Source organism: Gavia stellata, chromosome 24, assembly GCF_030936135.1.
Source record: "Gavia stellata isolate bGavSte3 chromosome 24, bGavSte3.hap2, whole genome shotgun sequence".
Classification (NCBI taxonomy): Eukaryota; Metazoa; Chordata; class Aves; order Gaviiformes; family Gaviidae; genus Gavia; species Gavia stellata.
In genome coordinates, this window is record NC_082617.1 from 8,457,724 (window position 1) to 8,469,862 (window position 12,139).

The 12,139-nt window shown below is 54.3% G+C and overlaps 1 protein-coding gene across 3 annotated transcripts in view; it reads left to right on the top strand.

Moving 5' to 3' along the window:
• Window positions 1-12,139, top strand: part of NTNG2 (netrin G2) — a 47,155-nt gene that overhangs the window by 17,931 nt on the left and 17,085 nt on the right. For all 3 annotated transcript variants that reach the window (XM_059828821.1, XM_059828822.1, XM_059828823.1), the window contains exon 2: window positions 1,589-2,232. In XM_059828821.1, coding sequence (XP_059684804.1) covers window positions 1,589-2,232 — 644 coding nt within the window. The remainder of the gene's footprint in view (window positions 1-1,588; window positions 2,233-12,139) is intronic.

Consider the following 12,139-nt stretch of genomic DNA (forward strand, 5'->3'; position numbering starts at 1 on the left):
AGGTGGCTCTGCCTCCCTGACGAGGGTCCCACCGCAGCAGAGCCCACTGTCCTACCAGTCCCTCTCCCTCCCCAGTCCTCTGGATTTTGAGTCCAAGAGGGAGGTAAAATGACAGCAAAGAGATGCTTCATATGCAAAAAAGATTTGCAGTGTGTTGCAGAGTTTTTTTGCGGACGGTACCCACTATAACACAGCCCCACGTCATCGCCAAGGCAGGTCTGACCCACACTGTCCCGGAGGCAGAGACTGCAGGGGAAGTAATGAAGGGCTTTAACACACATATGGACAAGCAGTAAACCCATTGGCACATCTAACCCTGATGCCCACCTCCAAAACTTCAATGTTTGGTGCGTGACCTTGACGCTATGTCCTTAGTGCAGTTCAGCACATGCGGATGCGTGCATGTGTCCCTGCAAAACATGCAAGCTTGGCTGCGCACTGTCACTTGTGGGCAAAATGGGATGGCTGGACCTTTTCTGCCATTGCCCAGGCCTGTAGGCAATGAGTGACGTAGCAGTGGACATTGTCGCCGGGATGGGATGAGCCATCCTTCCCACCGTGGTCCCTGAGGGCGGGCGAGGACCATCGCACCTCCTGCCTGCAGCTGAGGAAGGCAGCACAGCTTGGGAAGTGCCTGTCCCCACAGGCAGCGGGGCTGCCAGGCACAGCTACGTAACTCAGTTTCTGCAAAGACAGACGTTAGCTGACATTCCCTTCTATTTGCCACGGGCTAAGGGCGCCCAGACAAGCAGCAAGTGGCTGGGGACAGTGTTTAGGCTGTGGGAGTCCCAGGTCCCTTCTGGGTGCTGGCGGGTGGGCACAGAGCCGCTTGCCCCATTCCCTTCCCGATCCCCTGTCAGCTCAGCCTCTGGTTAGTTTGGGTAGGTTGAACTGAGGAGTGACCAGCAATGGTCATCACATCGGGCTGAGCGGGTGCATCCGGAGCATACCCGCTCCGCTTGTCCCCAAGGCCAGGGTGCTGTCCTGGGGACAGCAGAAACACCGTGAGCACGAATCTCTGCTCTCTCTGCTACCGCCTGGTCCTGTCCCAGCTCGGAGCTGGGGAAATCGGGTTTCCCTCCTCCAGCTGTGCTCAGAGGCACTGGGGGACGGTGTCCCCCCAGCCCGTTTGGCATCAGGAGCCATCAGAGGTACGGATGTGCTTTGGGTATTTCAGCCATTCGGTTTTTGCAAGGGAGTGGGGGTAAACACAGCTTTCCGTAGGCTTGTGACTCGGCCAACCTTAAGCGAAGTTTCTCAGGGACCGTCTCAGGGAAAGCACTTTCTATGAAAATTGTCCCTGTGCCATATTGAAAGGCCCTTTCCTGAAGGGCTTTTTAAAGGAAACAGCTCAGCCGTTCTCATAGCAAAGGCAAAGCCAGGTATTTCTGTCTTAAATTCATGCTCAGAAACAGCATCATCCAGAGCCAGACCCCCGGCATACTCCAGCGTAGCCCAGCAGTTAACGTTTGACATTAGCAGCTAAACCCGGGGCCCAGTAACGGTACGAGCTCAGCCACGTGGCCGTGATGCCCACACGATGCCCAGGCATTGCCTTCTTCTCTCGTGACCGTTGTTGTTGTTCCAGGAGAACCCGTACCTGTGCAGTGACGAGTGCGACGCCTCCAACCCGGACCTGGCCCACCCACCGAAACTCATGTTCGACAGCGAGGATGAAGGGCTGGCCACGTACTGGCAGAGCGTGACGTGGCGCCGCTACCCGGAGCCACTGCTGGCCAACATCACGCTGTCCTGGAACAAGAGCATCGAGCTGACGGATGACATCGTGATAACCTTCGAGTACGGCCGACCCACCATCATGATGCTGGAGAAGTCACTGGACAACGGGAGGACTTGGCACCCGTACCAATATTACGCCGACGACTGCATGGAGGCCTTCAGCATGCCAGCACGGAGGGTCCGGGACCTCTCCACCACCAGTGCCAACAGGGTCCTCTGCACGGAGGAGTATTCCCGCTGGGTGGGCTCCAAAAAAGAGAAGACTGTCCGGTTCGAGGTGAGGGACCGCTTTGCCATCTTTGCTGGCCCCGACCTCAAGAACATGGACAACTTGTACACCCGGCTGGAGAGCGCCAAAGGGCTCAAGGACTTCTTCACCGTGACCGACCTGCGGATGAGACTGCTGAGACCGGCCCTGGGGGGCACCTATGTGCAGAGGGAGAACTTGTACAAGTACTTCTATGCTGTCTCCAACATTGAAGTCACCGGCAGGTAACGGCTGCTGTATTTCTTTGGGCATCTCTTCTCGGAGGGATGAGAAGAGGGTTACTGCTAGAAAACTAATCCATCAGTGTTTCTGTCAACCGATAAGATTATCAGTGTTTCTCCCTCTAATACCCTCCTTCCCCAGGCAGGGCAGCATCAGTAATAAAACAGATGTGTCCTTGCAGGGAACGGCTGGGGCACCTCCAAGGCTGCCGTGGGAGTGTCTGAGAAAAGGGCTGTGTCCGCCCGGAGCCAGCCTGGGGGGAGCTGGGACACGTTTGGATGGATGGATGGTCGGGGTCTGATTTCCCTCTCAGATACCCCATTCCCAGCTGTGCAAACACAGCCAGACCCTGCCCAAAAATCTCCGGGGTGATGCTACTGGATCTAGGGGGGTGAGGAACGCGGCTCACCCCAATAAACCCTGGTTCACTGCCAGCACAAGCAGGATGGGCCGTCCCGAGTCAGTCCTGCACCCCCAGAGCAGCCGTGGCTCCAGCAGATGAAGTTTGGGGTGAGGGTAACCCCCCGACAGATCTGGGGCAGGGGAAGGCAGGAGGGGGTTTGTTTCTCTTGGGTTTTCTTTTTCGTTTCTCTGTATGGTGCCATATATTACGTTATGACATCAACCGAAAAAGCCAAGGTGGGAAAATGCCGAGATGGCTAATTTCCCATCCAGCTTGTGGAGTCAGCTTGTGCGAGACTTACGGATGAGAGGGGAAAATCTCCCCCTCGCCCACCCCTCGCTAACAAGAATCGCCACAGCGACAGAGGAGCCGTTTGTATCGCTTCCAAACTGTTTGCTTCCGAGACTTGCAAGCAAAAATGTTTCGCAGGTGCCACCAAGGCTGGCTTACACCTGCCCCTAAGAAGTATCGCCAGGCGTACTAAATACCCACGGTCCTCAGAACAGCTCAGGATGGGGGAAAAATAGCAAAGCAAAGAGAGTGGAACAGAGGGAATGCAGGCAAAGGCAAGCAAAAAGGCCAGCGTATTGCCTTCCTCTCCACCCCAACCACAGCCGGTCCTGCCCCCTGCTCCGTCTGCCGCGGCCCCGCTCCCCCGGGGGGCTGAGCTGCCCACAGGGACACTTTTTGTTACTGACAGCAGTGGCAAAGCCACAGGGATGAATTCCCAGCCAAAGCCCACGCTGACTGGGGCGGCCGGCAGGAAGGGTTGGAGCTGGTGTATCGATTTATTCGGGCTGGTTAGACTCTGGAACAGGGATGCAGAGTTTTCAGCTCAGAAAGTAGTAAATTAGAATTAAATATTTGATGCCCTTGTGCAGTGACCTTTGGCTTCCAAGCACGGAGATGGCTGTGCAGGTAACCAAGGACTTGTTACTGCACCTGCAGCACCTCTGGGATACTTGATGCTTTAAGATACATGTTAAAATACTCTCGGTGTCCCGTGAATGCCTTCCTCCCCAAAGCCCGTTACCTTTTCTGCATGCCTTGGGCAGGATATGTCATCTCAGTACTTCTGACTTCTGGCTATGCTGGTGGGATTCTCCACAAACCAGCACCTTGCTGGCTGTCAGTTGTCTCCCTCCCCCTGCACCCAGTCCCCCACCAGCTTTTGAACTCACTGGCCAAATTTAATACCATTTAAGAGTAGCAGAGATTGTTTCAAGAGATAAAATCCCTACAAACTTTGTGATAAGAGGCAACTAGGGCAGGGGAGGAAAACCCCTTCAAAGACCCTGGGCAGGGGGGACACAACTTCAATGAGACATCCAAAATTCCACAGCCGCCTGCACCCTGAGGACAGCGCTGGCGAGGGAGGGTCAGGCTGCGAATGCCCAGTGGAAGCTGCAATACTGCTTTTTTGCTGGGGCCAGAACGAGAGGGGTTGGGGTTTGTTGGCTAATTCCTGGTGGCTTCCCCCCGGAGCTGGCACGCTGCCCGCGTGGATGGCTGCCCATGGCTGCTGCAGAGCAGCGGCTCCTGCTCACCTCCGCTTCCCTCTTGGCTCCGCTCACCGCGAGCTGCCTGACAGCAACTCCTCTGATGCAGCAGGGAGGAAAGGGCTTTTTCTTAGCTGGGGACAAAGCAAACTCTGAAATCTGCTTTTTCTGGCCCAAACTCCAAGTCCTGAGCTACAGCAAGACCCAGCTTTGCACTGATTTGGCTCTCATCCCTTCTTCTGGATGAGGAAAAAGTCGATGCCTGTCCTGGGCTGACTCTTCCAGCACTGATGGGCACAGGGCAGGGCAGGACAACTGACTGAGGAGCTGTGGATAAGTGGTGTATAAGGTGGAGAAGCTTCATGTGAATTAACTCTGCTCCTGTGATTATTCCGGTCCCAGCAAGCAGGTTTTTTTGCTGGAAAGCAATCTAATTCCAGCTGTAAGCAAAGCCAGTTACAGTGCAGGGACTAAAACCAAATTAAATCTTGTGTATGGCTCAACAAGAGGTGGGTTATTGAGAGGAAGAGAGGAGAAATCAATGTGAGCCTGACAGGAGTGCTGCGCAGGAAAGGGGGGAGGCAGGGGGGGCAGGGCTGGAGATGGACGGTGCCTCTTCCAGGATGTGGGAACGACCACGTTCAAGGAACAGGAGGAAAGTCCCTAGATAAAATGGGGGTGATGTTAGGGAGTCACTACAGGGGTCATGAAAATGAGAGGGAAGATGATTATGTAGAAATGAAGGCTTGAAGGCAAAAAGCAGCCAGAAAATCCCAGTCGGAGAGCAGAGGAGCAGTGACTTAGAGATGTGAGCAGCCCTGGGAGATGGAGGAGCAGTGCCCGGCCGTGGTGCATGCCATCAGAGGAGCGGTGTGTGCCATTGTCTGTTCCCCTGTATGGCTCCAGGGTTTTGGCAGGCAGCTGGCAGCACCCACAGGGCGGTGAGACATGTGGCAGCTCATTTCCAGATGATGTTCACAGTCAAGGGAAGAGCAAAACACTTTGCCTTCAGAGCAGACTGCGAGCCTGGGTGGTTTCTCATGCCACAGCGTTGGCTGGTGGGTTCAGAGAGGTTTCTCTGATGGCCCTGGGCCATGGTCCAGGCGCACCCCATCCTTCACCCCTCTGTTTCCCATAAAGGAAAACCCCTCACCACGATCTCCCAGAGCTTTTGGGAACAGTGGAAAGAGACAGAGCAAAGGACACGGGGAGAAGGGGAAGGAGTTTGCTGCCTTCTCTCCTCCTGTGGTCCAGATGGACAGGGGCAGTCAAGAGTTTGCCAGGATCTCCAGAAGGTCTGGGGAATCCTGAGGGTCACTGCTGCCTTCCTGGGTGTTGGTGGATTGGGCTGGTGCTTCAGGGCCTCCTCTGCCTGCTTCGTCTGCATCTCCTCCTCCCACAACCTCAGCCAGGTCCATTTCTCCGTTCATGGCTGACCGTTTATTTTTACTCTCTTTGTTCTTCTTGGTATCTTTTTCTTTTCTTTTTTTTTTCTTCTTCCATCCTGTCCCTATTGATCTGCAGAGTAACTGGAGATGCAGCGGAGTCAAGACAGGAATAGACACGAGCAAGCCCTTGGCCTCTGTGCTTGTGTGTGTGCCAGGCAGGGTGGGGAAGGGAAGCGGAAAGACTTTTCCCCGCAGATCTCTATTCACTGCTTAGTTTTTCTCCTCGGTGCAGCAATGAGCTCGGTCATCTTCTCAGGAATGGGTGAATGAGCTTTTCCTGGCTGCCAGAACTGACGGCCAGCGCGTTGAAAGCCACCGGTTCTCTTTCCATTACACACTGTGTCTCTTTGGAGTAACTTTTTTCCCCTTCGTAACGTCAGTCACCGCAGTGCTCAGCGGGGCACGCTCCATCATGGAGACATTAATAAGCCATAATTGAAGTTAATGTGCCATGGCCAGGACATGTGGATCCAGTTAGGAGAAATCAGATTGAGCAGAAGTGAATCAATTTTAGGCTGATTATTAAGATTTCTCTCCTTCTTCCTCCCCTTCCCCAGAGTATGCTCTGTCTGTCTGTCTGTCTGTCCATCCTGCCAGTGATGAGCAGTCCCCAGAGGAAGGCAGGAGGAGGGAGCATTACTCATCACCAAGCATCTTCATGTAATAGCGCGTCATCTCAGGCTTTGCTCAGGCCAAAGAGGCACCAGCAAGAAGATGAGGTTTCCAGTTTTGTAACAGCATTTCCTTTCCTCTCTTCACCAATTGCTTTCCTGAGGGTTTCCTTGGCTTCTCTTTTGCTCACACAAAAGAATTGAAAGGAAAGGCCCTCTATGTCCCCCTGCTTTGATCCCTGCCTTCCCCTTGTGCGGTTCTCACTGCTGTGCACGGATTCCCTCTGGGAGGCTTTGCTCTCTGCGTAACTTGGAGTGGTGATTTTTGCACTCACGGAGTAGAACGAATTCACCCAGCCTGTTATGCCAGCGCCAACAGACAGAATGAGGCACTCCAAACGTGGAGGATCAAGGCCATCCCCCAGAGTACCTCCTCCAATAAATCGGGCTGGTTAATTGTTAGTGGTACCCACATGCAGGGGTACTCTTTTCTGCCTCCTTGGTGACTCTCAAGATGTGGTGATGCTCGATGCTGTATCGCTGTTAAAGATGAAGCAGTTTCTGCTCAGCCTGGAGGCTGCTTCTGTCCTCCAGGCCAGCGTAATGATGGCAGCTCAGCGCGCTTCCCCTGCAATTGTAGCTCAGCTCGAACTGGGGGTGCCAGCACAAAGCATGTCCTGCCTGCCCCAGGCTGCTTTGCCATACTTAAACATTCCTCCTTCTGACTCCGTTGATGAAGCTGTTGGAGAGCCTCCAGCTGTAGAGGTTTGCGATCTTGACTTCTCCGACAAAGCTGTCTCTAAAAGGGAGGAAAGAAGCAGGTTTGGTCCATGGAACAGTCTCTTGTTGAGGGTCCTAGATTTTGTGTAACAACCGGTGGCCCCATTGAGCACCTTTCCCTGCGGAGCAGGGTGGGACCTGCTGGTTGCACCACCACTGCTTCGCAAAGGGGGACAGGCAGGGACCTGGGGTAAATGATCTGTGAGAGCATGAGCTTCCCCAGCTGAGCTTGCCCAGCCCCAGTGCTGGAGCATCACCCCCAAAATAGCCACGGACTCACCCAAACATCCCCCGAGAACTAGCCCAATGCCCCTGCAGCCCGCAGCCAGCCTCCGCCTGTGCTCAGCAGCTTTGGGAAGACCATGACAACCAGGGCGAGCGCCGCCTGCGCCTGGCCCCGCTCCTTCCGCCGCAGCTCCTGGCAACCAGACTTCAGGTCCCAGGAGGTAACAGCATCCTCGTGTCAAGGACAGCCAAGTCTGTGCCAACGGTGCGCCACGTTCTTCGGCCCATCCTCGCCTCCGTGCTGGGCAGCCCCCGAGAGCTGGATGGATGAATTTCCCTGGCATTCCTCCAGGCTGGAGTTAGCTTGAGTTCAAGCAAAATCTTGCTCTTGGTCATATAGTTAAATTAAGTTAATGAGCAGCAACTGTTTGCTTGGCTTTCCTTGAGCCTCATAAAGGTTTTTACTCCTGCTGCAGCAAGATGGAGGGGAAACTTGCTGAGTGGGAGGGAGGGAGTTAGCGAGAAACCCGGAGAGCTCCTCCTTCCCCCAGACACTCGTGACACTTTGTCAATAGCCAGAGACGGATGCCCAAGGTCCTATTACCTGCTCCTGGCTTTGGTTTGTGAAGGTTTTTATTTCCCCTCCGATTTTGTTGCCGAGTTGTGTCCGGCCCTGAGCGGATAATAGAATTTCATCGATAGACTGAGAAGGTGATGTATGTTAAAGCACTTAATATAAAGAGACTTCTACAGGAGCCCAAATTCAATTTGGCCAATGAACTCAATTGCAGGCATTATTGCATTCCAGGAGAAAGACCAAGAGCATTTATACACATTACTCTGCAAATATTTATGTTCACATATCCGTGTGATGTCCTCTTCACCCTTCCTCCCTTCTGTTGCTCGACCCCCTAATGGGGAAGTTTGGTTTCGTGTTTGCTTTTTAAGACAGCTTTGAATGTACATAATGTTCCACCAGTCAGCAGGATCTTGACAGCTGGTGAGTGTCAACTTATTTAAAATAAATAGCCTCTTGAATGGGAACAGCCAGCTAGCGTGCTCTCCACTTTGGCATCTTTTAAATTGTCTCCTCTTTGTAACCCAAACCTCAAATCATTTCGAAGGGCAGCGAGGAGGGTTCCCCCCTGCCGGGAGGACTCATCCATCCCTGCCACACAACCAAAAGTGAAAACCCGCAAGGAAAAAAAAAAAAACACTCACAACATGTCCCTCTGACCTAACCCAGGGGTGTTTTTTGGCTCTGCAAAAAGCAGCGAAACCCAGAAGCCTCTCTCCCTGGTTTGAGTGGGAAGAATCGTCATGTTAAAATGGCTTTTCCTCGCCCTTCAGCCCCTGGACCACAGGCTCAGTTATGCTCCCAGCCCTGCTCCTGGGATGTATGAGCCACCGTCATCTTCTTCAGCCCTTTCAGTGCTGCTCCGGCCACTGGCAATAGCGAACCTCTGCTGGAGCGATGTCCCAGCAAGGCAAATCCTAATATAACTGCTCTCCACAAAGGGACAGTGCTTCTTCCATGGTCCAGCCATTAGAAACTATTTTTACCTGCTTCTGCACGCACAGATGGACCAGAAACAATCCAAGCTCAGCGCCCATTACACTTTGCCCAGAAGATTTGCTCCCTGCTTTTGCTGAGCCGCCAAAACAGTTGCAAAGGAGCAGGTCAAAAGTGAGTAAGCCATGGCCAGGCAGCTGCCGGAGCGTGCTGCGAGCAACGGCTGGGGATGACAATAGAGAGACGGAGAAGAGTTATTCATGTTTCCCCAAGAGCCAAAATCAGTTGAAACATCTTTTTCCTTGGGGACAGAGAGGAAAGAGCTCCCTTCAAACACATCATCCCATGAGACTCATTAAAGGCTCATCAATTACAGTGAGAGCAAACAATTCAGGGGAAAGCTATCATAAGCGTTCCTTTGGATGGCAGTCATTAGCAGCTCTCCGCTGTATGCTGCCTCTCCCCAATGCCAGCTCGGGCGAGCAGAAAGGGAGCAGGAGGGGCACCTCTGGCAAGCTGATGGTGGGGAAAGCAGGAGCCCAGTGGCCCGGGAGCCAGCAGGAGGGGGCCAGATCTCCGCAGCATCCCTGGGGCCATGCAGCCATGCAGTAGCATCCTCATGGCGAGCACAGGGTGGAGATGAAAGCACAGGCTGGACTGGAAAGAGACTTGGAAGGGAGGTGGTGGCCCACTGTAGTGGACTTCCGTTGCCCCATGTCCTTGCCCAGGCTTTTTTAAGGAGCTCAGGGCAAGGCAGGATTGGCCCATGGTGGGAACTGGATGAGAGGTGCACGGGAACAGAGCAGCTCTCTCGGTCTCCACCCAGAGAGCGGTTCCTTCAGCGCTACCCAGCACAGCAGTGGGGTCATGGCATCAGGCCTCAGTGGGGGCTGCCAGCACCCAAAAGCTGGTTCAGCCCCACGGGGAGGGAGAGGGATGAGGAAATGCTCTTTGCCTTTTTCTGCCTTACTTCCCTGCTCTGCAAGTGGGGTTACGGACAGAAAAGAGATTGTAAAACATAGAAGAATCCTTGGAAAGAAAGCAAAGGGCTGGGCTGGCTTTTTAAAATTATTTCAAAAGTCATTATTAATGAACGCTGAGGGACAGGGGCTGCTTTCCCACTCCCAGCATGGCTCCTGCAGGGCTGCAGCACTCACCCCCACCTTCACCCCCTTCCGCAGCCTTTGCACGGGCATCTCCTTCCCTCGCACGTGGGCTTGGCATCAGACGCCTCTCCAACCGCTCGCTGCTGTGACCTCCAGGATGCTGACTTGGAGAAATGCAGAGATGGCAAACTGTTCTTTATGGCTGTAAAAAAATAGAAAAGAAACAAAAAAAAGGACACTTTCCTGTAAACTTTCCTTGGCGCTCCAAGCTCCGTGATGTTCCCTGGTGGAGGCATTGGCAGCATCAGACCACACTGCACCACTCTGAGGGAAGGCAGCAGCTGAACGACCTGCACTAAAACAAACTCATAAATACCCCATCGTGCAAACGGTAACATCGTGGGCCACACATTGCTCCGGCCACTTTTGCTGGGAATGGTGTGAGCCAGTTTCTGTTCCATGCAAAACGCAATTGTGTGTACCTACTAACAGCCCGGTGCAGGACTTGGGTGTCCCTGAGCCATGGAGGGTGCCTGTGGGTGCTGTAGCTCCTGCTGGGTGTGCGCTGGGGCTGCTCTCTGGGCTGTGCCCCACCACGGCTGCATCCAACGTGGGCTCTGAATGCTCACCGAGAAACAGCACTGTCACCGCTAGCCTTGACCCGTGAGCTAGAGAGGAGAAACGCTCCCAGCTCTTCAGATCTCCTCCGGAGCCAAAGAGACCATATTGCAACCAGCACTTTGCTGGAGCGGCTGCGGGACTGGAGTGGGGCCATCGCTGCCTTCTGCAGGACACAGCGCAGGTGTCTGCCCCACTGCTGCTATTTAAGTCTCATTGCTAAGTAGCTCCTAACCTTTTCCTTCATCCTCTCTTTCCTGCGATGGCTGACCGCCCGAGGAAGAAGAGCAGAGGCAAGCAGGACTAGCAGCTCCCACCCAGGGGACTGGGCTAATGTCGTTTACTCCAGTCTTCACCAGCTGGATCTTGGCTGGGGAAAGATGTTGTGCACAGACCGTCGGCGAGCACACGTCCTTGGGCTGCACGCCCAGAGGAGGAGGCAGAGAAGCCTGAAGAAGGGGTTAAAGCCAAGCCGCCGAGCGCAAGCAGCAGGGAGGCCCAGATGCAGAAACCTTCACACAAAATGGAGTTGGCAATCGGGGCTGGCTGAAGGCGCTCAGCTGTTCGCTATTAAATAATGCAGCCTGATTGATTGGGCTGAAAAGTGCTGTGTTGCGGGGTCAGCTTGCTGGGGTTACAGTTCTCTGCTTAGATTGATGATCCTCAAAGGTCGAATTCAGAAAGCAATTCCCCGGTAAAATTGATCCTTTGGATAACAAAAGTTTTGCACAGTGGTGAAGGACCAAGCAGTGAGAAATAGAAGTGACTGGGGCGCAGGCAGGCAGGGTGACTGGCTGCCTCTGATTTCTCTTTATTTAGTTTTCCTTGTTTACAGCAATTAGGAAGTGAGGGTCTTCTCTGGGAAGAGCAGTGCCCCATCACCCCTACATGTAGTGGCTGAGGGAGTGTCCATGAGCACCCGCCCCATCCTGCTGGCAGGGGAGCATGTGGGTGCCTTTGCAGGGGCAGGAGGTAGCTGGGGGCTGTCCCGGGAGCTGGTGCTCGACTCCCAGCCCTCCGCAGCAGCAAGCGAGCGGTGTGTGTGTATGAGCAGGCACGTCTGACTGCCTCCTGCATGCATCCATGCCTCGCTCTCCCGGTAGCGAGAAGGCTGGGTCCTACTGCTTGGCGGAGGTTTTGTAGCTGGAGCCAAATTAATAGCGAGTGGGTTTCACCCTCCTGCACGGCAGCAGCCTGGAGCCGGCAGAAGCACCCCAAAACAGCTGCTTGGCCCTCGGCGGGGGATGCCAGGAGCCAGGATGTGCTACAGGCGGAGGGGGGTGAGCAAGGCTGCCCCAAGCCACCGCGGGGGACCAGGTGGTGGCCACCCAGGGCTGACGTCCCCACTGCGAGTCTAGCAGGGTCAAGGACAGGAGCCAAGTGCTACTCTCCATGTCATCCCAGACTTCAGAGAAAACAAGGGGGATGCCAGGCCCTGCCTTCCTTGTAACCCCTGCCCTGGGGCTCTTAAACTCCCCCTCAGCTGGATTTTAAGGCTGCGCTCTCAAGCTGGCTCCCATCCCCTTGCTCCCACCAGAGGTAGGAGGGAGGAGAGCAGCAGCTCTCAGAAGCTGTTGCTCTGATTCCGCCGGGCCCAGAGCAGCAGCGGTGAGGCTTTGACCTGCTTTAACCTGCTATCTTGACTGCTTTCCTCCCGTCTGCTCATTTTGAAGCAAGAGAAGGAGGCCGCGCTATGTGGACACTGA